The sequence below is a fragment of the Podarcis tiliguerta genome (assembly GCF_965153285.1).
Source record: "Podarcis tiliguerta genome assembly, chromosome: 12".
Classification (NCBI taxonomy): Eukaryota; Metazoa; Chordata; class Lepidosauria; order Squamata; family Lacertidae; genus Podarcis; species Podarcis tiliguerta.
Genome location: NC_139545.1, coordinates 9916680 through 9942095, shown reverse-complemented (window position 1 = coordinate 9942095; position 25416 = coordinate 9916680). Strand labels below are relative to the sequence as shown.

The following is a 25416-nucleotide window of genomic DNA, read 5'->3' as shown; positions in this document are numbered from 1 at the left end:
GCAACAATTTCACCCTTTCTCTCGTCAGCTGGGGCCAATGCAGTTTGTTTCAACATCGTGGTATATCACCAAACCGCAATGTTTGGCTGGTGATACATCACAATGTAGCCTAACATCACGCAGCCCTAGTGTAAAGTTAGCACCCATATCTACTATAGCCAAAGGTACATACTTATTGAAAATAAAAAGCCCAAAGTCCTCTAAATACATGGTCCTATTTATCCTGGCCACAGGCAAAATTGGATCTAAAATCATAGGACTGTGAGTCAATGAACTAATGCAGGCATGTCCAACTTTCAAGAGACTGAAATCTACTCCCACTATTAAAAAAAACTGGCAGTGATCTACCAAAGTTGTTGAGCTTTTTTGGGCACTCAAGTGGGGCATTCCACTCCCTTGGTTATGTCCCCCCACCCCCCAAGTGATGCAGCATTTTGTTACTATTGAGCATACTCATTCCTCATTGAGCTTTCAGAGAACCCTGTAGGGTTTTTTTTTTTTTTTTGTACTGCAAATCTTGGGGCTCACTTGAGCATGCTGATGCGTCCCCTTTGTTTCTAAATGGCCCTGTTTTGGTTGAATTTATTGTTGTTACCCACCACCCAAGTTTGCTGCTAGAGGGAGTGGTGTATTTATTGTGTGTAATTCTGTTTTAGCAACTTTTAAGATGGCAGGTCCTCTGGGTTGTGCATTAATAAACTTGGATTGACTAGGAAGAATTCCAGTTGTTAGCATAACATTGCTAAGTGACTATATTTTGAAAAAGTTTCCAGTCCACTATTGTGTGCATATGTGTTTGCCTGGTTTTGATTTAATAGCCTTTGTGTTCGTATGAGGAAATTCTAATTAGTACTTTTAAAGGGCTCTCTTTCCAGCCTGCCAATCTTATTCAGATCAAATCACAGCATGACTTTGGTCATGCAAGATCAGTTATGACATTAAGTACCATTTAGCTTCATTATTCTAGGATTAAAACTTTTCACTCATAAAATACTACTTTTGAATCTTTGAATGTTTGACTTGTCTGAGGGTGTAAATGGAATTTTTCTGTTCTTCTGTTTGATGCTTTGTTTAGAGCTTAAGGGATATTCCTGAGGATGTTAAAATAATTTACATGGACTTAATTCCCACTAAAGGCAGTGGTTTTCAAACTTTTTTCTCCAGGCCACACTATCAGAATAAAAATTTGCTCGCACAATACTGAAATTTTTATTAATAAGAAATACATTGAAAAACAAAACCAGCAGTGCTTGATGTTGAAAAGAGATCTATTCATATTCTACAAGTAAATATATATATATTTATACTAATACTAATAATATTAGTACTATAGTATACTGTTTAAATCTTTCTCTAATTGCCATCGACTCTTTCCAGCACACTTGCCACTCCATCCTGCTACACTATTGTGGCACTCTACACCCTTTGAGAACCAGTGCACTAAGCAAACACTTAGTTGGATGTTGTGGGGAAAATTTGCAATACTGTTTTTAATGGAAATTAATAGTGCATTTGTCCTAAATAATAAATTAAACTCTCTTGTGTACATAGTTCCCATTAACTCCAGTGTGGTAACTAGATCTGGCTGTGCCGCCCACCTGTCAATCACTTGACATATTCTCAGGGGTTCATTCTCAACACTGATCAGCTGATGGGTACTGAGAGGGAGTCCCTTTGAAGTCCATTTGCAGATGTGGTTTGAATTCAAACCACACCCATAAGTAGATGTTTTCTCTTTGGGGACTGACAGAAGGGAAATGTCAGTCTGCAGGCACAGCTTGACTCCACACCACCTCTGCCAGGTCTTTCCCTGCCCTACCCTGTCACCACATATTATGTTAGATGGGGGCACATAAGAAAAAGGTCTCGCAGATATGAGGCCCTCCGCCCAAAGGTTCCTCACTGCTGCCATAGCTCAAAGTATGTCTACTGTAATGGCTAAGCAATCCTCAAACAATCTTTAATGAAGATGCTTTCAGAAGTAGTATTTGAATATTTACTAAGAAGGTAGTTCTAGGACTGAGCCAAATGTTCCACCAGCGGAACATTAGGTGATCTCAAGGGGTGAGGTGGAGGTGGGAGAACTCTTCTCATAGGTCAGGTGGGGTGGGCTTATCTTTTGTGGCTGTGGGGTCTTCCCATTTCTTCCCCCCTTCCATGTTTTAATCAAGCCCCTGCACTCTTCAGCCACCTGTGACCATTGCTAAAAACCATCTCTAATGAATAGACCTGGGCAAAGCATTTTATGAAGTTGCATGGTTTCCAGCGACACTGTACAGAAAAGAAATCAGATTGCTCTATGCCAGGCAGCCATCATATTTTCTGTACTGTGTTTCTGGGACTACATAGTGTCATCACATAACTCCCTTCCCAGTACTGTTAATTAAGCCAGCCCCCCCCCCCCCAAGCATTACAGCTGTCTGCTGAGTGCAGAGGCTTGTCTTTGTTCCGAGTTGAATAAGGAGGGGGGCAGAGAAAGATTGTAAGTACCTCACCCAGCTGATCATGCTGCGGCTTTCACTGGAGCTCCTCAAAGATCAGAGATGTTTTGCTACATCTCTGCTTGAATATGAAGGTCCAGCAAAGATGGGAGAAGGGAATCATGTGCAGCCTTATGTACTGCGTACTTCGTCTGCACATGCTGCTGTGTCACTACATGCTGCGTTAGCACACATGGGATCTGTGTCCTGTTTAGATTATTAGCTTCTATGTTCAAAATTAAATTTGAACCTGGGTGTATAGAATGCCAGACAGTAAGATTTTCTTGCATGCCTGACATCATTTTTAGTTGAGGCTCCAGTTTTAATGAGCACTAGTAAGCAAAGACATTTGTGAATACGTTTATTATGTGGTGGCCTCTTTGGTTCCAAGCCATGATATATCATGAGAAAGTAGTGTTAGAAAAGTCTTGTGTGAAAATATTCAAACTCATACTTGTGTAACAGTTTCAGGTCATCAGGTGCCTTGTGTCATGGTTTGTTTTTTCTGTTGAAGTTACAGCTTTATCTGAATGCATTTAAAGAACCCTTGAAACTTTAAAGCTTCTGCCAATGAGTCAGACATTTCAACACAAGGGTTAAAAGCAATAACAAATTAATGGCTTCTGAGGAAGCCTTAAGTTCTAAGTCTTAAGTTCTAAGTCTGATTAACTAGTCAAACCGATGTGTTTGATTACCTTTTCAGCCTGCATTGCTCCCCTCCTGCCTTCTAGTTCTGAATCTCCTCCTCTTATTGGAAAAAAATCAGAAAATAAATATGCAGTCTTTATGAACTTGCATGGCTAGGCAGATGAGTCTCTGGATATGGGTTAGGGTCAAAAGACTGAAATTTCTGCCTGGTGTTGTCTAGCATTTGGGGATAAGGTAAAGATAAAGGGACCCCTGACCATTAGGTCCAGTCGTGGCCGACACTGGGGTTGCGGCGCTCATCTCAATTTATTGGCCGAGGGAGCCGGCGTACAGCTTCCGGGTCATGTGGCCAGCATGACTAAGACGCTTCTGGCGAACCAGAGCAGTGCACGGAAACACCGTTTACCTTCCTGCCGGAGCGGTACCTATTTATCTACTTTCACTTTGACATGCTTTTGAACTGCTAGGTTGGCAGGAGCAGGGACCAAGCAACGGGAGCTCACCCTGTCGCATTTGGGGATAGAAACTGGTAAAAAGACGTTGTCTATGTAAGAATAGATTTTGGAATTGCTACAACAATAGCTAGGTTAGAATTCTTACTCCAAATCAATAACTTTGTCTTGGATTTTATATGTTCAGAGACAGGCTTCCATATTTTGTGCTTTTCTACAAACAGGATGTGTAGAAAGCTGATCGCACATACAGATCTGTATAGGGAAGTAATTAGTACACTTTTGCCCAATGTTCAGTGTGAAAATGTACAGGGACTTTCTATTTATTTCATAAAATTCATATACCTCTGATTATTTTTTTAAAAACCTCTCAAAGCAATTTAAAAAACATTAAAGCAGTACAGCCTTCTTCAGTGATCTTCTTACTAAACTTGAGACTGGATGAGGTGGAATCACTTTTACAGTTAGTTACCAGATAGAATTTTATTCAGAATTTGCCTTCCATATATATCATTAATTCTTATTTCTGCCTTCTAGTTCTTATAGTTTTGATGGATCGAATGGGAGATGCCAAAGATCAAGTTCGAGATCAAGCACAAAATCTTGCATTGAAATTAATGGACCAGGCAGCTCAGCCAATGGTATGATATTTCTAGAAATTTGTACCGTACTCCAGATCTATTTATGTTCTGTAAAATGCTCTGTTATGATAGGGTAACCTGTGACAAAGAAGGGAAGAATTCCTCTACCTTTTTATACTTGTGCAGCAGAATAAATCTCAGCTGGTGTGGTTTTTGTTACCCACATATGAAAAGCTGTATCCAGTGTTAGAAACTGAGATATGAAAGCTAGGAGCTAAATAACGCCTTAAACCTAGGTTATGGGAGCAACAATGGAATGTCTAGGCATACTTTTTTATAGCAAGAATACAAAGCTGAAAATGAATAAACTGCAGTTAAAATCTTATATTCATTTTTCATATGGTCTAGTCCTCATCTGAACACTGCAAAAAACATTGCCATGCTTTCCCTGCCCGCCCCCCTAATATTCTTAAGAGGGTCTCTTCTCCAGTCTTCAGAGAGTGGCTGGAAGTGGGGAGGCAGAAAAAGGTCCTCCTTTCCTTCCACTCTGCAGTTTTAATCTGAAATCTTAGGCACAGTGCTGCGCCCAGAGCTCAGAAACAGCTCTCACTAATGAAATTCTTTGTCGCAAAATGCACCTAGAACAATGGGAGTTTCAAACTAAACTCCCATTCTTTCGCCCAATCTTTCTTTCGCACAAATGCCAAAGGTACAAGAATTCTGCTCTCCTTTGAATGTCTTCATCTTGCATTAAGACAATGATGATGCAGTTACACATCTTTGGTTACACGTTAGTCTGAGCATACGTAACTTGGAAACAGGCCAGTATGCCAATTGGGAGGGGCAACCCACCCATCAACCACCTGACGTCATATGTCAGGTAATTCAAGTTCAGCATGGAGCGCTGTTCTAAGGCGGTGCATATCGTGCAACATTTTGTACTATGTTCAGACATGGAGGCAGAACCCACGTGTCAAATCAGGCCTGCCAAAATGTTTAACATTCCCCCTCTCCCCCCCAAAAAAATCCTCTCTATCACAGAACTGGGAGTGGTTTCTCTCCTCTAAGCTCTGTGATGGGGTGAAAAATTGCAGTACTGGACTGGACTTGTTGGAGACCTTTGGATGGGGATGAGTGTGTGGATGTTGTATTCTGTATGCATGTCTGTCAGTGTGAGTGGAAGCGAGGGGGAGCAGCGGCCATGATGATACCCACTTCCACTTTGGCTATGACCTTCAATGGAAGGACCCCTTGGGGGGCTGGTCAACCGCAAATTTGTTCCTTGGGCTGAAGAGGATTAGCCACTCCTGTTGTAGTCTATTACAATGGTGCTCAATAACTTGGGCTTCTTAGTAGATTAAGTTTTTCACAACAGGGTTTCTGTTTGTTTGCATGATATCCTAGCTTTCATATTTTTTAACTTCCTCAGTGTAAAATCGAGGCACACTTTTTCTCCTCTAACCATGCTGCTTTTTTGGCGTAGATGACTTGTTTGTGTGTGTCTTACAGACTTCCCTTTGTTTAGGTTCCATTTTGTCACTTCTCGTTTTCCTGTAGCAGTACAAGCTGCAGCAATCAGTTTCAAGTTCCATTTCTTGTTTCCCTCCCCACTGACATTCTTGTCTTGCTCACCCCCCCCCCCCCACCCCAAGCACTGCAGGACTGAGAATCTAGTTATACCCTAAAGGCATAGCAATCTGCATGACAATGCCATGGAGAGTTGTAAAGGACAACATAAATTGTATAGTATTCTAGTGTATGATTATTTCATGTTCAACTTGCTGGACATTTTATTTTTTATGGTTTTCTCTATATAGCAACTAATTTTCTGAGAACGTGCTTGAAATGTTATAAGGAAAATGCTGTTTACTGATGGACTTGCAAATGCTGCAGCTAATTTTGTTTATAATAAGCAAAATTTTGCTGGTTTGTCCTTGTGTGCATTTTTGAAAATGTTTTTGAATATCTATCTATCTATCTGTCTGTCTGTTCTGTGATCCCTTCCAAAAAATAGTATTTGATTATAACGTAAAATACTATTCTTTTCCTTGTTGCCAAGTGTTGTGCTTGCATAAATTCCAGCTGGGCTTGTGCCAGGCCAATGCTTCTGAGGAATGACCAGCCTTTAAATTAAACATCTAATGCCTGCTAAATGCTGGCGGGGGGGGGGGGGTTCTTGCAATCAACTTACTACCTTCAACATAACACTGTTGAAACACTGAATTTTTAGATGGTATTTTTTTTGGTGAATTAACGCAGAAATGTGAAAAATGGTTCAGCACTGCTTTTAGCTGCTTAAATCATTGTGGAAAATATATTCAATATTGTCTAGTTCAGGTATCTTAAACCTTTTAAGACCCAAGACCCACTTTTAACCCAGACATCCATTTGGGACCCATTTCTTAAATAAATTTGCATGGTGGTAGTGCTCCTGTTGAGACCCACTTCAGATCAAGCCAGGACCCACTAATGGGTCCTGACCCCCCAGTTGAAGACCAGTGGTCTAGCTTACCCTAATATTTTTCTCCAAGTCTTTTAAAGGCAAAAACAATGTATAATTTAATGCATTGTAGCCTATATATACATGCGACATTGTCTGTTTTGCTCATTCTACAGCATGACTTGAATACTGGGAGGGTCTAAATCATAAAATGCTGCAGTCTGGGAAATGTGCTCTTGCTCACTGTGCAGCAGTTGCTAGGCAACCTTTTTCTCCTGAATGCCTGCTGAACGGCTGAGATTATAATGGCAGCATTGCAGCTGAAGGGAATTGCAGTTGGAATCTGTTTGCTTTGAAATATCGTTGCAAATCTAGTCTTGTAAGTCTGAAGTATACAGCATTGGCAGTTGCGATACAGCAGAGCTCCTGGGAGGCTGAGAATTATAAAGATAAAAGCAAGAAAGGAATTAGTAAGGGCAAGTGAAACATGGGAAGAAGAACATGCATGGAAGCAAATGAGTGTAGCCCAAGAAATTCATAATAGAAGAAAGATACGGAGATCATCACAGAAGCTCACTGAAGAACAGAAACAGCACTGGAATTGGAGGGCAAATAGAACCAGAAGTATAAGTGTGCAAAATAAATACTTTAAAAATACATTAATGCAATTTTTTAAATAAAAAAAATCAAATGTAAAAGAAATTCAGTTGTAAATATCTGGATGAGGGAGGGACCTATTCAAGTCACAGTGGGAAGATATTTTTAAGCAGGGAAAGGTTAATATGAGAGACACATCAATTTAGATATTTCAGCTGTTATTCTTATTTTGTCTCCAGTTTCTGAAAACTAATTGATTAAATGCTATTTTATGCCAGTATTAATATAATGGGAGCAGGTGTAAAAGAGCCTGATCTGAACTTTTTGTCCCAAAGCAATAAATATAATAATTTTGGTTGTGTTGATTTAGAATTTACATTTGTGTCATGGAGTATGCAATTTCATTCAATAGCCTAACCTACCTTTTATTTTTAATAGTTCGTCTGGGAACGTCTTGTTGCTGGCTTTAAACACAAGAACTATCGTTCACGAGAAGGAGTGTGTCTGTGTCTTGTTGCAACATTAAACACGTATGTATTTTATTTTTATTGAAGTTAGCTTTAGAAATAAATGTTCATCCCTTTCCTGTGGTGCAGGTTCTTTTTCTAGGGATTAGTCCTTTTTAAAAAGACCCTTAAAATGAAAAGCAATGATCAGACTCTTAATTTGCTTTCAACTTTCCCTCTTGAGTTCATCTAAACTGTCCTTAGATTGTAAGGATAGTTGGAGCTGTCTTCTGGTAGTGTTGGCTGATATTTTGTGCATGAGGTGAGAAATGACGCTTGCTCTGATTTTTTTCCTCCCCTAGCTATGGTGCACAATCATTAATTCTCAACAAACTGGTACCACACTTATGCATCTTGTCTGGAGACTCCAATAGCCAGGTAGGATTATAATCTTTCAACAACAAAAAAACATTTCTTTTGATTTTCTGCTGTCTGTGTTTTCTTACTACATGGGTTTGTCAATAATGGGAGGATTGTAGGAGATTGTTAGTGAATCTTAAAGATCTAGAATTTTGAGAATACCTAGAAATTTAGACCAAGAAGCAGAACTTCTTTTCATTTCCCACATGAAACTAGAGGAGGTGTCTTCAACAAACTTACCACTGTTGTGGAACAATGAGGCAATTTTTTAAATGGAACTCTTAGCTTAGGAAATATATGTTTGGCTTTTTCCTATGTATTCAAAGGTTTAAGTGTTCTTGTATAGAATTCTAGAAATGTGTATTTTCCTAAATAAATGTAAGGCATTCTTCAGAATAGGTGATGAGTTATTTACTTTACCAAATTCTTTCTGTTCTGCATCCCTTCCTGTTAGTCATTGGTTGCAAGATAAGAGAGTTGTTAAGTTTTTCTATCTTCCCTAGGAATAAATATATGCATAATTAAAATTCTAGAGGCATGGCTGGAGGGGGGGGGGAGGACCATACAAGAAGAAATGGCTTCAGGTTTGGGGTTGGTTGGTTTTTTTTTTAATCAAACAGAAATGAACATGGTAGCTAACAGGCTGCAATAGTATGTCACAGAGAAATTAAGCATAAGAAATGCATTGTAGAATACCTTGCAGTGAATAAGTTGATATTTTTCCCCTCCCACTGCAGTAGACATGCTTGCAGTAAGAAAGCAGACTGTGTGTGGAACAATATTGTTTAGAGCAGCACAATGTAGCAGAGAAGCTTAACTTTTATAAAGATGTCTGAATTTGACATGCATATTGCAACCGTTTACTCTTTCTGTAGCCTCAGACTAGACAGTCAGTGTGTTTGAAGAAGACCTAGCAATTATGCACCTGACTCCTTAAACTTGCAGTCTTGTTTAAACCCTTTCCCTTCATTTTATTTAGAATTATTGATGGGTAAGCAAAACATTGATGAGCAAAAACTAGAACATTAGGCATTAAGCGTTGTGTGCTAATTGTCATACCTTTAAATATTCTTGCCATGTTCTAATACCTGCTCTGTATGCTTGCAGGTGAGAGATGCTGCAATATTGGCGATTGTGGAGATTTATAGGCATGTAGGAGAGAAAGTAAGAGTTGATCTTAACAAAAGGGGACTTCCCTCTGCAAGGTGAGTTAGCTATGATGGCTAGTACAAATACCTATCTTGCTATGATTATATGCATAAACTTTTCTAACATTTGCTAGCTTTTGAGGTCAAATGTATATATACTTTTGTTCAGTGGTGCACACTGTAGCACCTTTTGCTCAAAGCAGGAAACAGTAGACACTGAAGCAAACAAAATAAAAATAAGAACTTTGTCACAATTTACCATTGTTTCTAGAGTACATTGTATGAACAAACCAGAATTGTGCTGGTCGCTGCTTGTGATTGAATAATGTGCCAAAAGGCTGCATAAACAACCTTTTAGTTATTTGCTGCTCAGTTAAAATGTAAACGTCTCAAATTGCAAGAAACCTAGCAAATATGGGAAGTTTTCTTTGTATAGCTTAGAAATAATAATCAAACAGGCAGTGGGACAGGTAAACTGTTAGAATAGTCTAAATTGTATTAATCTAACACTATTTAGTGCATTGCTCACATATACTGGTGTTTTCTTTAATTTAGAGAAAGGCAAGTCAGATGAGACATGACAGAAATGTATGAAATTGTGCCTGGCATGGGTATAGTGGACAGTGAAGGTTTTTCTTCCTCTATAATAGAACTTTGTGCCAATTCCAAACAGACAAAAGAAAGTACTACTTAACAGAACACATAGTTAGTTTGTGGAATTTGCTCCCACCAGAGGTGGTAACAGCCACTAGCTTTGGTCACTTGAAAGGAAGATTAGATAATTTTGTGGAGCGTAGGCATCTAAACTTGCCAACAGTATGGCACCACCATGGGAACCCCTAACTTTGGCTTTGAAAACTGGCAAAAAGCATGTTCAGGGTATCTGTTTCACACCACTGAGATATCCCTGGCTAGGGGAAATGTTTATGGGACAAAATATGTGATGACCTGTGGCTGTAGTCAAAACATTTCTCAGTGGAAAAAAACTTCGTTTGATTCTCTTACGTTCCCCCTTCCTAAACTGAGAATATGGAATATTCACCAGGAAGCCAGTATGTTTCCTCTTCCTCTCCCCTTATTCCATATGGGCTATCACTGGGGGTGCCAGTAGGATTTCCTGGACTTGGTGCACTGTATGTGGATTGGAGGGACACAGGTGGTGCTGTGGTCTAAACCACTGAGCATCTTGGGCTTACTGATCAGAAGGTCAGCAGTTCGAATCCGCGTGATGGGATGAGCTCCTGTTTCTCTGTCCCAGCTTCTGCCAACCCAGCAGTTTGAAAGCACACCGGTGCAAGTAGTTAAATAGGTACTGCTACAGCGGGAAGGTAAATGGCATTCCCTTGCGCTATGGCTTCCTTTACTCTGTTCCATTGCACCAGAAACTGTTTAGTCATGCAGGCCACATGACCCAGAAAGTTGTCTGTGGACAAACTCTGGCTCCCTCGGCCTGAAAGTGAGATGAGCACCTCATCCCATAGTCGCCTTTGACTGGACTTAAACGTCCAGGGGTCCTTTTACCTTTTTATGTGGCTTGGGCACTTTGCATTCCACCCCCAATCTCAATCTATTGACGGCAAATGCTGCTTATATATATGCATTAACTTAGTTATCTCACAGGGCTGTTGCAAACATAAAAGGGGGAGGAAAACATATGCATATTTGAGCTCCTAGCTACAAAAGCAAGATACAAATATTTGCCACATAGCTAAACTATGGAATATATTCCCATGGGAGATAGTGGCGGCCTCCAACATAGATGGCTTTAGAAGAGGATTGGGCAGGATACATGAGGATAAGGCTACTAGCCGCAACTGATGTATTGTGCCTCCATGGTTGGAGTCGGTATGCTTCTGAATCCTAGTTGCTTGAAACCATAGGAGGGGAACGTGCTATTGTGCTGAAGTCTTATTTGCAGACTTCTCATAGGCTTCTGGTTGGCCTCTGTGACAATAGGATACATTTTAATGTGTTTATTTCAGGTTGCTTTAGCTTAAGATATTTACTTTATGAAGGAGAGGAACCTGTGGTTGTTGCTCAGCGGCAACTTCCAACTTTGACAGTTGGCCATGCTGATGGGAGTTGGCATCCAACATTTGGAAGGCCTCGAGTTCCCAATCCCTGGATTAACTGTAATTTAAAGAGGAGTCTCAGAAATCTTTTTCTGTTTCAAAGATTAGATCTATGTCTTATCTGATCCAGAAAGGCAGCATTTTCAGCCACAGTAATGCAGCAGCATTCAGGTGGGAGATACAGCATGTGTGGGTTTTCTCCTGGTTGGAATAGGGCTTTGAAGTCATGAAAGTGTGGAGATGGGAAATTGGGGGGACCACTTGGAAGAGATCTGAAATGGAAGAACTGGAAATTTGGAGAGTAAAAATAAGATGTATAATTTCCCACTCAAAATAAGCAAGATGTGTTTTTAAACAAGTTTGCCTCTCTAGACCTGGACTGTCTTATGAACCCATTAGAGCAGGCTTCCTCAGTCTTGGCCCTCCAGATGTTTTGAGACTACAATTCCCATCATCCCTGACCACTGGTCCTGCTAGCTAGGGATCATGGGAGTTGTAGGCCAAAAACATCTGGAAGGCCGAGGTTGCGTAAACCTGCATTAAACTAACCTTTGTGTTTGCATGCTGTATTAAACTAAAGAACACACAGAGGTAGAAGCATCACTATTTTACAGTGCTGCAGGTTTTGGTAGATTATTATGCAAGATGCCTGAATTCATCCTCTCAGAAGCAAAACAGAAAAGGATTCCATTCCCACACAGTCGTTGGATCTTAATAAGTTTTTTCTTCCTACTTAAATTCTTAGAAATCCTTCATTCCTGTTGCAAATTATAATAAACTTCCATGTATGCTCCTTCAGCTATCACTTCAACATAAAAGGAAGCCTTCTGAATCAGATGAAAGGCCTATGCATCCTGTTTCCCACAGTGGCCAACTATGAAAAGTTGCAAGCCAGATATGAGAGCATTAGCCGTATTCTTCTATTGCTCCTCACACCAGTTAGAACAGCCAAACAACAAAACTATTACCAGAGTAATTAAAGTATAATGTAGTAGTTGAAACAAATTGTAGTGCAATTGTCTTGACATATATTTGTACTATGTATAGTAAAAAGTAATTTTCTGTTCCTTGAGAGGTAGTGATATCCATAAAATCATGGATGTGCCTGATAATAAATTGTATCTTAGTAAGTTATCTGTGATTGGATGGCATTACACTACATTAATCTAAAACTAAGTAAATTACAATAATCTAGTAGTCAACATTTCGTTAGTTTTACAGGTTGCTGTCAAATACAATTTGACATTTAGGGGAGAAGTGTGTGCGTAGAACTCAAATAACTGTGGTGGCATTTGGTGAAACTCAAAATGATAAGTGTGCATATTAGATTAATGTTAGCTTTTCCCTAGTAATTTGTTAAAAGCAAAGGGGAAAGCAAGGCAGCCACCTCAAAACTGAATTTGAATTAAATGGTGAAACTGCAAGATTATTCTGGCCAGTTGTATAGCATTTATAGGGATTTTTAAAAAAAACACCATTGGTGTCAGCAGCCTCTTTGCATGTTTGTTGTGTAAATATCTGGATATAGCCATGTGTATTTCATGTTGATTTCAAAATAATGCACTGGAATTCAATACTTTCACAAGACTTCTGTACACTTTGAACAGGATGTGAATTCTCTAGTTGTCTTAGGAACACCTAAGTCAAGGGAAAAAGTCTTGAGTCTTCCCAAATTGAATAATACATATGACTTGCCTAGAATTGTGTTCTGTTGTTAAGGGACTTGCAGAGCAATTGGAAAGGGGAGAATGACTCTTCTGAAGAATTGTATAGTCCCACATGTGAAGGTCCCGTTCCTACACAAAGAGGCTCTGGAAGCATTCTTAAAAGACCTGATACTCTGCTTCCTACTAGTTTCAGAACCTCAAATTTAGATCTATTGGCTTGGGAGAACTATTGCCTAATCTCCAACATTTCATCCTTGTGGAGCTAGTGGTAACTGGACAACTAACTCCAGGCAGTGTTGAATATTTGGATCATTTCTCATCTGGCTTCATATCTAGCTTGGGAACATGCGAACAGAAACAGCATTGGTCGCCTTGGTAGATGACTTATAATGAGAGTGTAACACCATTTGTTTCGCTGGACCTTTCTGTGGGTTTTGATACCATAAAATACGGTATGCTAGGCTTGTTTAAGTTGGGCCTAGGGGGGTGGCTCTGGTTTTTCCTGGAAAATGTGGGTGCTAGAAGACTTCTGTTGTTCAGTGGCCTGTGGAATTCCTCAGAGGTGTATTCTATTCTCTATGCTGTTCAGCATGTACGTTAACTACTGGGGTAAGCCATCCCAGAGGTTCAAACCGAAGTGTCATCAGTATGCAGATGTGTCTTTTCCATCTGCTGGTCCTAGGGAGGCTGTTGGACTTCTGAATTTATGCCTTGAGACAGCACAAGTTGAAGATTAATCCAAGCACTGTGTATGGGGAAAGAGACTCCCCTGGATTGAGATTTGTAAGTAGTTCTGGATAGGGTTACACTTCCCGCTGAAGAATAACTAGGAGTGCAACTAGGAGTGATGCTGGACTCAGCACCAAATGGGAACGTTCAGATGGCAGTAATAGCTTAGGGCTCTTTTTATCATCTTCAGCTTGTTCCTCTGTTTTGACTCTACCTGGAGGAGTGTGCCTTGGTTATCCATGGTTATCCATGCATTTGTAGCATCCAGGCTGAACTACGGTAATGTTCTATTCATAGTGTTGCCTTTAAATTTTGGAAGTGCGTCTTTCAGAAACTTGAACTGGTAGAAATGCAGCTGTCCAGCTCCTGGTAGGGGAGAGGCAGTTGGAGCATATTATACCAGTTTTCCTGGTTAGTAATATGTTTCCAAAGATGTGGTAAATGGTTTATAAGTAGGTTGCTTAAAAGATTCCCTGCACCCAGGTCAACCTGCCAGTCCAATCCTTGAAGATGTTTCTCAGAGGCCCTGCTTATGTGCCCACCTGTGGACTTGAGCTGGTGGCAACACAGAACAGGGTCTTCTTCGCAGGGGCCCCACAGTAGTAGAATTCAGTCCCACATGAGATCAAGTAAGCCCTATCTCTCAATACTCCAGATGGACTTTGAAGGTCCACCTTTTCACTACAGCCTTCAGTGATTCATTATAAATTGTGTTGTACAAATTGTGTTGTGGTCTGGTTTTGTATGTTTAAGTTGCCTTTGGCTGGTTTGGTGCTGGATTTTAGCAGTAATGTGAGAGAGATGTGTTAAAACATAATTTATTTGTGCTTTGATGTATATTTTATAATACTGCTCTGTGAAGAGTGTCTCATGAAAAGCAAGTTCTGAATCAGTTACATAGAGAAATTGTCTAGTCAAACAACAGATGAGTTCCATGCATCCAGACACCACCTAAAGACCCAACAATTAATGAGATCTTCACTCAGAAAACTAACACAGGGACAGAAAACTTCCCTTTCAGTGGTAAGATTTCACAAAGCAAAGACTATGGTTTGGGGTTTATGCCCCATTCTATTTTAAAGGTAAAAGGACCCCTGACCATTACGTCCAGTCACAGACGACTCTGGGTGTACAGCTTCTGGGCCTTGTGGCCAGCATGACTAAGCCGCTTCTGGCGAACCAGAGCAGCGCATGGAAACGCTGTTTACCTTCCCGCCGGAGCAGTACCTATTTATCTACTTGCACTTTTTGGTGTGCTTTCAAACTGCTAGGTTGGCAGGAGCAGGGACTGAGCAATGGGAGCTAACCCCATTGCGGGGATTCGAACTGCCAACCACCTGATCGGCAAGCCCTAGGCTCTGTGGTTTAGACCACAGCACCACTATGATTAACTGTTTAGATAGACATCATTAAACGTTGAGATCTCCTTTGGATCATTGTTCCACAAGGAAACATCATACCACATAAAGTACTTTCTTTCCAACCATTCCTAAGATACGAGCCCCCTAGGTGAGAACATTGTACTGCTTGATACGATCTTTAATTCACCCGTTGTATTCTCATATTTTTGCGCCCTTCCACATAGATGCATAGGACTCCATTACTTTGGACCAGTAATAGCTCTGTCTCTTCAGCTATGCAACAAAATTCAGTAACACGCCCCTTCAAATTTCTACCACACATGATGCCACCTCGAGAAGGTAGACTCCTTCCTCTCCAAGAGGGTATCACAGCTTTCCTTTCCATTTTCAAACTAACACTCTAGAACTGGCACAGGGAACCTTTGAACCTCCAGACGTTGCAAGCCCATTGTTTCTAGGGCTGATGTGAGCTGTAGTTCAGCAACATCTGAAGGGCTAGAGAGTCCTCATTCCTGCTCTAGAACTTTTGTAGAGTTGATCCACAGAAATGCAAAAAACCCCTATGTGTGTGACAGCCCAAATAACATTGGTTACAACTCATCTTTAAATAGACACACAAAATGCCCTTGAATGGCAGTCTGCAAGATGGAAGATAGGCTTCTCAATTGCCCCAACAGTGCTCTGGTCATTTGAGTTTTAAAAATAAGAATAAAAAACACATTGCCCCCCAACTTTTTTGCTATAAGTACTTCCCCAAGGTTTGAAGCACCTGCTCTTGCGAGACTCCATTTGTCTATGTGGTCAGAAAACTGACTTCTTAAAAATGTAAATACTTTCCTTTCTCCTTTTTTGAGGAATTTTCAAGAAGCAGTAATGTTGAACACTTACCAATCACATGTTTGTTACTCTTGCTGTTTTTTTGTTGTTGTTGTTTTTTGAAGTTAATCATTGCTTTGAGAGATTCAAACTGAAATGAGGGTTTCAAGGAATGCAAGCACTGTAGCCATAGAAGTCTGGCTATTTCCAGTAGGGTTGTGTATGCATTGTCTTTTAAAGTGGAAACTAACCCAGATCAGTTCACTCAATAATTATATTTCCAAGCGAACTGATTTCAGATATAATACTTTGATGTGGTGCCACTTAACTACTGATACACAGTGAGTATCATTTGCACCATATTTTTGAGCATTCCTTTGTACAATTTGAAATTTAAAGATTTATAATAGGACTTGCAGAGAATGTGCAACTCTGAAAGTTGGGTTATGGATCTTAAATAATAAAACAGGGTAATGGATTATGGGCTACGTAAAAAGAATTAGCAAATCTAACATCTGGAGGATTAGAAAGCTCTAGGAACAGTAAGCACCAGGAAACCAGCCAACATTAGTTGCTGAAAATAGGACACAGAGGCTAAAATGGCTTGGATATGTAGAAGAATGAGACAAACTAGCAGGAGAAAAAGAATATTGGACAGAACCAAAGGGAAAATAACTCTAACAGAAACCAAGAAATAGATGGGTGAACTTAAATAGATGTGAGTATGTTTTGCAGTTAATTGTGAAGAGAGATTCCGACCTTGGTTTTGAGAAAGGGTTTGTGTGCCTGACCGATGCATGTTGACTGCAAAACTGCATTTAAATATGGTTTCTCTTCCTGCTGTAGTCTTAATAAAATACACACTAGAACATGACTCAAACATAACATTGTGAATTGTGATCACCAGCTTAGCTTGATTATTTGTATTTGTGACATCATTGGGTTTTCCAGAAACTGGGACTTGAGTCCTAGAAAAAATCAGGATTCATTAAAATTGTAATTTAAAATGTTTGATTTGAAAAAGGAATGATATGTGTGTTTTTATTTATATATATTTGTTCATATTTTTAGGTTACAAACAATATTTATGAAATTTGATGAAGTGAAAAACGGTGGCAATATGATTTCAAGCAACTTCAGTGGTGAGTATCCAATAGTGTATGTTGACATGGATATATAAGAAGTTGAATTTAGAGTATTTTAAGCTGCTTGACATGTATGAGTTGTCTTTAGCATTTCTGCAACTAAGGTTAGGCTTAGTTAAATATGGCAAAAGTTAGATATGGATTTAGGTTTTGCAAATGTATGGTATTAATGTTTGTTTTATAGCATCTAACTAGTTAGTACTATGCAATTTTGAGAAGGAAGTATTGGCACTGTTTAACATGCGCACCTCGGAACTGTTAAAGATGTATGGGAAGCAAATGTGACCTAGGTCTGGGTTTAGGAAACTGTATTGGAAAACAGTTATCTGTCCCTGTTTGCTCTCAGCCTCTATCTTCTTTTGAGAGTTGTTAGATTTTGTTGTCTTTGTTGGTCTCTTGTTACTTATTTGTTTATTACATATTGATCAGTTTGTCTAGGAATATACAATATGCATTTCTTTATGAGTTTTTCATGGTTTACAGAGTGCAGAATCCTAACTGGTGCCCTTGATTTAATGGAAGGGCTTTTGTTTCAATACACATCTTCTCTGTCTGAAGAAGAGAGGCAATTTTTGTGATATCCCTCTTTTCCGCACTCTCTGAAAATTGGCGGTTTCCAGAACAGCATGGAAGGTGCTGTCAATTGCTGAGTATGGAAGGGCAAATTGGCCACAGTCACCTCTTGGTTAGCAGAGGCATCCGCTAGATCAAAAGGTCACCTGGGAGCGCAATGGGTGCAGTTGGATTCCTGTCTGTGGTGTGCAAATTTGGCATGTTGAACATGCATTTTCATTCTAGCATTTCACTTGTGGACTGAGAGACTTTTCATTTGCTTTCAGTATTTATATTGCAGTCATTCATGTGCGAGATGTATTCCTACTGCTTATTGCTTGTGTTTTCAACCGATGTACTTCTTTAGCTATTTTTGATTGCATTACCATACACTGTTCACTTAAATCAGGACTGGCGAGCCTGTGGCCCTCTGGATGTTGTTGAGCTAAGATTCCCATTATCTCTGGCAATTGGCCATGCTAGCTGGGGATGATAGATTTGGAGTTCAACAGCATCTGGAGGGCCACAAATTCCATATCCCCGAATTAAGACTTTGCCTCTAAGAAATTATTCTTACTTCACACCCTGTTGAGAATATCTGCATGAGATTCCGTGATGGCTTCTTTGAACAGGGATTTTTACATTCCTAGCACACCCCGTTCATAAAATATCCCCTTTTATCTTCTGCGAGCAAGCTTCTCTGCCATTATTCCAATTATGTATGTAAACCATTCTTACGAACAAATATGTTTGCAGATAAGGTTAAAGTCTTTATTTTGACTCCTGACTGCCTTCAGTCTGGGTATCATTCTAATAATGTTTTTTCTGTGGTGGCTAAACCATAGCCTTATGGTGTGGGGAAGCGCAGTTACTGTTGTGGTTTCTTTTCTTTTTCTCTTCATCTTACATAACCACACAGTAGGTACAAAATGGCATTTCAGGTGCAAGTCTACGCAGGTATCTAACCTATAAAAATACCTTCAATATCTAGATCTCTATGTTGCGTGGCATTTGTGCTGCATAACACTTCTGATGTGGCTGTCAGCTACTCCGAGTCTTAAGACTGCTATCAGCTGTCTCTCTCATGTGGTATTGCAAACAAGAGGTGTGCTAAGCTTCCCCTATTTATTAGCAAATGAGCAACCATTTCCATGGAAACAGATATTGCAGACAGCAGCAGAGCCCATTGAATTCCTTTTCTGGGAGGATGAGTTCTGTAAATGCTGTTTCTTCTACAGGATTTAAGAGGATCCCTACATTATATTTTAAATGGCTGAAGTTTTCACAATAGCAAGAAACACCAGAGCGCTTTGAATGGGTTCTGCAGTCATCCAAATGCAACAGCTTATTTGTTCTCATAATGGCCCATTTTATAAATGGAGGGGGAAGGCACACATGAAACTTTCTTTGCCAGAGACTTGAAACATAATGTTAAAGTGGTGTTTAGGATTGCATCACTTCAAACAAATGACACAAAGTACATGTGCGTTTGAACCACATATATTTCTTACTTGTTTGGGTCTCATACATTTTTCATTGCTCAACATCTTTTCTCCATTTGAGATGGTTACCATTCAAATGTCACCCGGGGGGGGGGGACGACAACGACGACTCGCAGTTTGTAAATTATGTTACTTCATTATAGTCATTACACTATGGATAATATACACAAATACAAATTTCCAAATAGTAATTGGGGAACCAAGGTCGTTGTTTGGGATTAATACTTTTACTGGTTCTAGATATTACACTCCTTTTAGCTGTAAATGCATGGGCTGATGTGTTCAACGTTATTTACACAGTAGGAAACTAATTGCAGTTGAGTGCTTTAAAACATTGCAAGTCAAAAATAGGTTTGGGAGGGTCTTTCATCTAGCATGTTCACTATATTTGCAATTTCCAGTGTTGATTTTTTTTTATCAAAAAACAACAACAACAAAACCCCTAAAAACTAAAAGCTGGGTTCAGTCAGGGCTCGCCCTCCCAGGTCAGGTGGGAAGGACCTGCAAAACAGGGAGCAGGTCTCACAGTACTCTAGAAGTCCAGTTAGCTTTGTGGCTAAGCAGGGATTTAAATATGAGTCTCTGTAGTCCTAGTCCAATACTCTAACCATGATGACACACTAATCAAATTCCAGCAGTGTGTCTCTACCATTCATAGTTAAACGATCTATAGCCCTTTCCAGTTTAAAGGGGGAGAACAGAAACATTTCTGTGTGTGAATATTTGGTTTAAAAAATCATTTCAGTAAAACCATTTGCTGTTGCAAGGATTTCCTTGCAACAGCAAATGGTTTCACTGAAATGAATTTGCTAATCTATACTTTGTTAATCTATGTCTTACCATATTGCTTTGTCAGTTTTAAAAATTCCTTTTGAGAAGTGCTTGTCTTGACTCTTGTGTGTAGCTCAGACGTGAAGTACACTGTCTTTCTGCCTGGGATAATGTGGCTAGCTTGGGTTTTGTCACTGTCTTTACCAGGAGCAATCTTCATTAAGTGGCACGTCTTTCTTTGAATAGAAAAGCCTTTGAAGGTCTGCCTTTGACGTGATTTGTTTACAGCAACCAGTGATGGCTGAACACAATGAGAGATTGAGAAGGCAGCAAAAAAATAAAGGCCAAAGAAGAATATGACACATCTTCTGTTCATAGCTATGCAAATCAGATAATCATTTGGTCATGTGCTCATTGCTGATTACACATGAATCCTTAGGGAATGGAAGCAGAAAATGATTACTGGACGCATGCCTTGTGTTTTGATGACTGCATTAAAAGTCCCTGTCGAATAACCTTCATTGCATGTGAGCAATACCTTTAAAGAAAAAGGCAGACGGCTAGGGAAGGATTTTTTTTTCTTCCTGTACCGGCAAGTGTGTTATTAGGTTTAAGCAGGAGAGAGGCTGGTTATAATGGATGGAAGGAGCTTCCTGCAAGAAGCAGGACCTTTATTTTGAAGTGGTGTAGCAGCTGTTGCTGGTTGCAGTAGAGAACTGCAGATCTGACTGGGTCACACAGCGCTCTGTCGTCTTCACGCTGCACTGGATTGAGAGTGGCGCAGGCACTTATAGTCACTCAGATTGAAGTTGTATCCTTGGAAAAAGCTCCTGGTAGCATTGCAACTGTGTAATGGCTGTTGGGGATGGTGAGTACAGCCTTGTTTTTGTTGTCAATTAGACTTAGCTTGTGTGTGTTTGAAACAACCTTGCTATGTTAAGCCCATATTTGTGTTACACCAAGATTCATTTACTGTATAGCTTTTAGAGATCTGGAATTTAAATTTGCTTTAAGCAACAATAGAATTGTCTGCCAGCCCTATATCCAATGGTTTTATGTGTCTGTGAGGAGGACATGCCCTCTCTGTATCAGCAGTGAGAAAGTGCATATACTTTGCTGTACAAAGTCATTATTTGAAGAAAATGCAGGGTTATGTTTTTTAAACCTTTCTCTGTATTAAAGATACTTAAGTCTTAGCATCTGTCAGATTGATGTCATACATGAGCTTGCCATTGCTACCATCCTTGAACAATCTGCCTAGAGGATTGAAGAGTCATAATGCTAATTTTTTGTTTTGTTTTGTTTTAGAATTGTGTATTTGTAATGTTTTACTTTTTAAAGATGGCATTGTAACTAATCATACTAGGGTACTTCTGCATGTTTTCTTTTGGAGATACTTTATGATTTGCACAAATGCTCCTAAAATATCACCTTACAGGGTTATTTGACCTTTATAGAACTTGATAATATATGGGGCAGCAAATTAATGTCTAGGGCACTGACTTTGTCTTGGAGTTTATATTTAGTAATAGCAGCTCAGATAATTTATTCAAGGTATATCTTTCAGCCGGAGTTAGGAATCTGAAAGAAATCTAAAAAGAAAGATGTAATTACTTATAGATAATAGCCATACATATCTAGGTGTAAAATAAGGCATTCTTCTACAGTGAGTTCCTATGATGTCTGTGTTCTAATCCATTGGAAATTAGACAATAGCTTAGTATTTTGTAGTCATTAAGATGTTTGCATAATCCTGTACCATTGATATGTGTAGTTAGACAAACTTTGGAAATGGTTAGCTTTAAAAGTTTTAAGTGCCACTTCTTCATAAATTCAAATATGTCTGTATAATTGAAATTGTCTGAAAATGAGATTTTCCAACATGTCTAAAATTCTGTTAGTCCCCCCCCCCCAAACATGTCTACTCACCTTTTTTTATCACTAGCAGAAGTACTAAAAAATAGCATTGTTCTGAAAGTCAACTGACACTGGTATGGAGAAGCTTTGCATAAAATGTCAGATCCAATTAGGATTGTGTAGGATGATCTAGCAGCTTTTTCTTGCTTAAATCCACCATTCACCACATCTAGGGGATATTCACTCTTGATAACAAAGTTGAACAGTGTCATGAGAAAGAAAATACGATCAAAAATAATACTGTATGTTGTAGATAATCTGGTCTGTAGATGATTTAGTTACCTGGATATATTGACTTGGTTGCAAAGAGACAAAAGCAAAGTTTCACTCAGGCAACAGGATTTTTCTGTCTCCTCAGTGCAATCAGGTATGACCCCATGCTATTTCTGCTTGTTGAGGGACCCTCTGAAAAGTCATGAGATGTGCAAAGGGCTGCAGCTAGTGGGAGAAATCTGGAGACCTCCATGCACAAGCCAAAGTGTTCCACTTGCAGGCTATTTGGATCCCTTTTAAAATGTGGCTTTTAGAATTTCTGCTTTTGCTAGAAGAATGAATGAAGACTTGCATCTGACTGAACCTTACCTTAAGCATAAAAAGAATTCAGATATATTGGAAATTGTTTCTGTTCTTAACAGTTTTTCTGTTTAAAAGCACTGAATTGGAATCTTAATTTTCCATTATGAGAGGTGGAAGCATAGGTGATTCTGTAGATGGAACTCTGAAGCTTTTTTTTGAAATTTGTTCCCTCAAATTATTTTGGAAGGTTCCAGAGCAATGCATTTCTTTTTCTGCTTGAAAATGTATGAGTGTTTGTTAGAAATATTCAGATACCTTCAAATCATATTACGTTGGTGCTGTGTGAAGCTGGCAGACAACAGTTCTGGGCAGTAGACTTTTTGTGTGTAAGGTGCTCCTTGAAGAGGATAAAGTTATATCCCTTGTTAACCAGATTAAGGCTCTCAGTTTGTATCTAACATAATTGCTGCGTACTACTATCATGTAGGCCCAAGAGCATACTATTTTAATTCAATGATTTTTCAGTGTGTTGCTATTTTGTTAAAAGTAAGTACGTTAATAAGATTCTTCCTTGGCTTTTGCCAGTATAATGTCAAACTTGAAAGACTATTTTAAAAAGTACATTCAATCCAGATTTGTTGAGAAGGCTTAGACAAGTTAATTCCTGATGAAGAAAATTTTAAATGAAGTTATTCCTTAGAAAACAGGCACACGTTGTGTTTAATGGTAATAACTGCAAGTGCATTTAACGGGGGGGGGGTCCATTTTGTACAAACAACAAATTGAATGAATGAATGAATGAATGAATAAACTTTATTACAGTCAAAGACCAGCATAAGAGAAACATATGAATAAAATAGCAGTTAGGGTTTAAACAGGTAATTGTTAAAGAAAATAAGAACAAAGAAACAAGCGTAGGATAAAACATGTGAATTGAGTACGAGATTAAACACAGTTAATTGATGAATAAGAACTGATAATTAAAACAGATGAGGACTGAAAGACACGTAGTTAAAACAACTAAGGGGTGGAGCTTGGGGGAATAATGGTCTTGCAACGTGGGCCTTCAGTTTAGGATTGGTTTGTAGCACAAACCATCCTTCGGCGAATATCCATCATGGCAGCACAAAATCTAGCAACTGAGTATGTAACATCTGGGTTTTCATCCTGAAGTAGTAGGGAGATGTTGAGTTGTTCTGTACATCCTGGGAATTTGTGCAGGATAGGCAGGATAAACCTGGCTCGTATGTCTACATAGTACTGGCAATGGGAAAAGGCATGTTGCCTTGTTTCCTGCTACCCAGGACCACGTGGGCATTTCCTCTCCTTGTATGGTGTCTTCCTATAACGGCCTTTCTGAATGGCTATGGGGAGGGTCTGACAACGGGCCAGAGTGAAAACCCTTCGCTGTTTTGAGATTTCAAGGTTGGTTATATATGGCATTTGGGAGTTGAGGTATCTACTGGTTTCACTGATTAGAAATTTGGGGGACCTGGCTAGGTCTGCTTGACATTCTGTGTCTTCCACACACTGTTTAATTTTTTTTTTTTAGCCTGTTCATACCCCATGTCAAGTAAAATCTGTGGGTTGAAGCCTAGAGTAGTTATTATATTTTTCACTGCTTGTTTCCATGTCGATTTGAAATTGTCCTTAATAGTCAGGGGTGCAAGGCCGCTCGGGAAGAAAGATAGTCTCAACCAGTAATTTAGAGTGTAATTTAAAGTTCAACTCAAATTTGTTGAACTTGTATTGCAAACAAAAGAGTTCCATTTAAAACTGAATTTATAGACATTTAGGCATTTAATCATAGAATACATGAAGCTGTCCTCACCGTTGTTGTCAATTGAAATATTCTAAAATTAGTTTCTTTCCATGTTTTTGGTTGGATTAGTTTCCCTAATTTGCATAATATCTACATTTTAATAGTCTTCTGGACTGAGACAACTTAAAACACTTTAAAAATGGTAAAACAGGTGTGATTAAGAAAGCTATACACAAAAGGGGCAGGGGCTTGAGAGTCCATGTTTGCTGATCATCATCTTGAGCAGAGGTTGCCAACCTTTTTGGAACAGTAGGCATATTCTGAATTTTGAGAAAGTGCTGTGGGCGCCAGGCACAGGATGGCCGTCATGAGGGGTGTGACATAACTTAGACTTAAAGAGTAGAGTTGTTGCTGTTCCCAGATGCTGCTGCCCCCTGTGTGCCACACAAACTTGGGTCTCTCTCCAGGTGCATCTCTCTCAATCACACATGCGCAGTGCACAGTTGAGCGCGCACACACATTCAGAAAAGCCTCTCCACGGGTGAAGGAAGATCCTGCCATTCCCCTCCAAAATAAAAAATAAGAGGGACCGGCGCAGCGTTACACCGGAAATCGTGTCTGCACATGTCTGCGGTGCCGGGAATCGCTTCTGCGCATGCCCAGATGCTATTTCCAGCGCCGCGGACATGCGCGGACGTAATATCCAGTGCCGCTCAGCGAGTCACAGTGCACGGGGGACTAGTCAAGTGGGCGGCTCAGTTCGAGGGCGACTTGTGGGCCAGTAAAACCGTCTTCGTGGGCCGCATCTGGCCCATGGGCTGCACGTTGCCAACCCCTGATCTAGTCCAACCCCCTGCAGTGCAGGAATCTTTCACCCAATGTGGCGATTGAACTCAAAACCCTGAGATTAAGAGTCTCATGTTCTACTGACTGAGCTATCTGACTGCAAGATTGATGATTGCCAGAAAGTATTGTGTTATTATTTTTTTTTTTTTGTAAGCTTTTTTTGTGTGTATGGAAGGGACGCGGATGGCACTGTGGGTTGAACCACAGAGCCTAGGGCTTGCTGATCAGAAGGTCGGAGGTTCAAATCCCTGCAACGGGGTGAGCTCCCGTTGCTCGGTCCCTGCTCCTGCCAACCCAGCAGTTCGAAAGCAAGAAGTGCAAGTAGATAAATATGTACCACACCGGCGGGAAGGTAAACGGCGTTTCCGTGCACTGCTCTGGTTCGCCAGAAGCGGCTTAGTCATAACTCAGAAGCCAGAAGGGGCTTAGTCTCATGCCCTTCTGTAGCAGTGTGCTGCATTTCTATGCTTGCTATGGAGGAGAGGGCTTGCATTATCTAGTTAGCCCACTTGGCTTCTAAGCTGAGTATGGAGGAGGGATAGAGCACC

At 39.9% G+C, this 25416-nt stretch overlaps 1 protein-coding gene across 50 annotated transcripts in view; it reads left to right on the top strand.

The window, feature by feature from the left end:
• CLASP2 (cytoplasmic linker associated protein 2) overlaps nt 1-25416 on the top strand; it is a 121775-nt gene that overhangs the window by 8085 nt on the left and 88274 nt on the right. For 49 of the 50 annotated variants that reach the window (XM_083406923.1, XM_083406911.1, XM_083406918.1 and 46 more), the window contains exons 3-7: nt 4118-4221; nt 7637-7728; nt 8007-8082; nt 9172-9269; nt 16929-16999. In XM_083406923.1, the coding sequence (XP_083263049.1) occupies nt 4118-4221; nt 7637-7728; nt 8007-8082; nt 9172-9269; nt 16929-16999 (441 nt within the window). Of the gene's footprint in view, nt 1-4117; nt 4222-6861; nt 6981-7636; nt 7729-8006; nt 8083-9171; nt 9270-16928; nt 17000-25416 lie in introns of those variants that run through there. The other variant, XM_083406929.1, reaches the window with a different exon arrangement.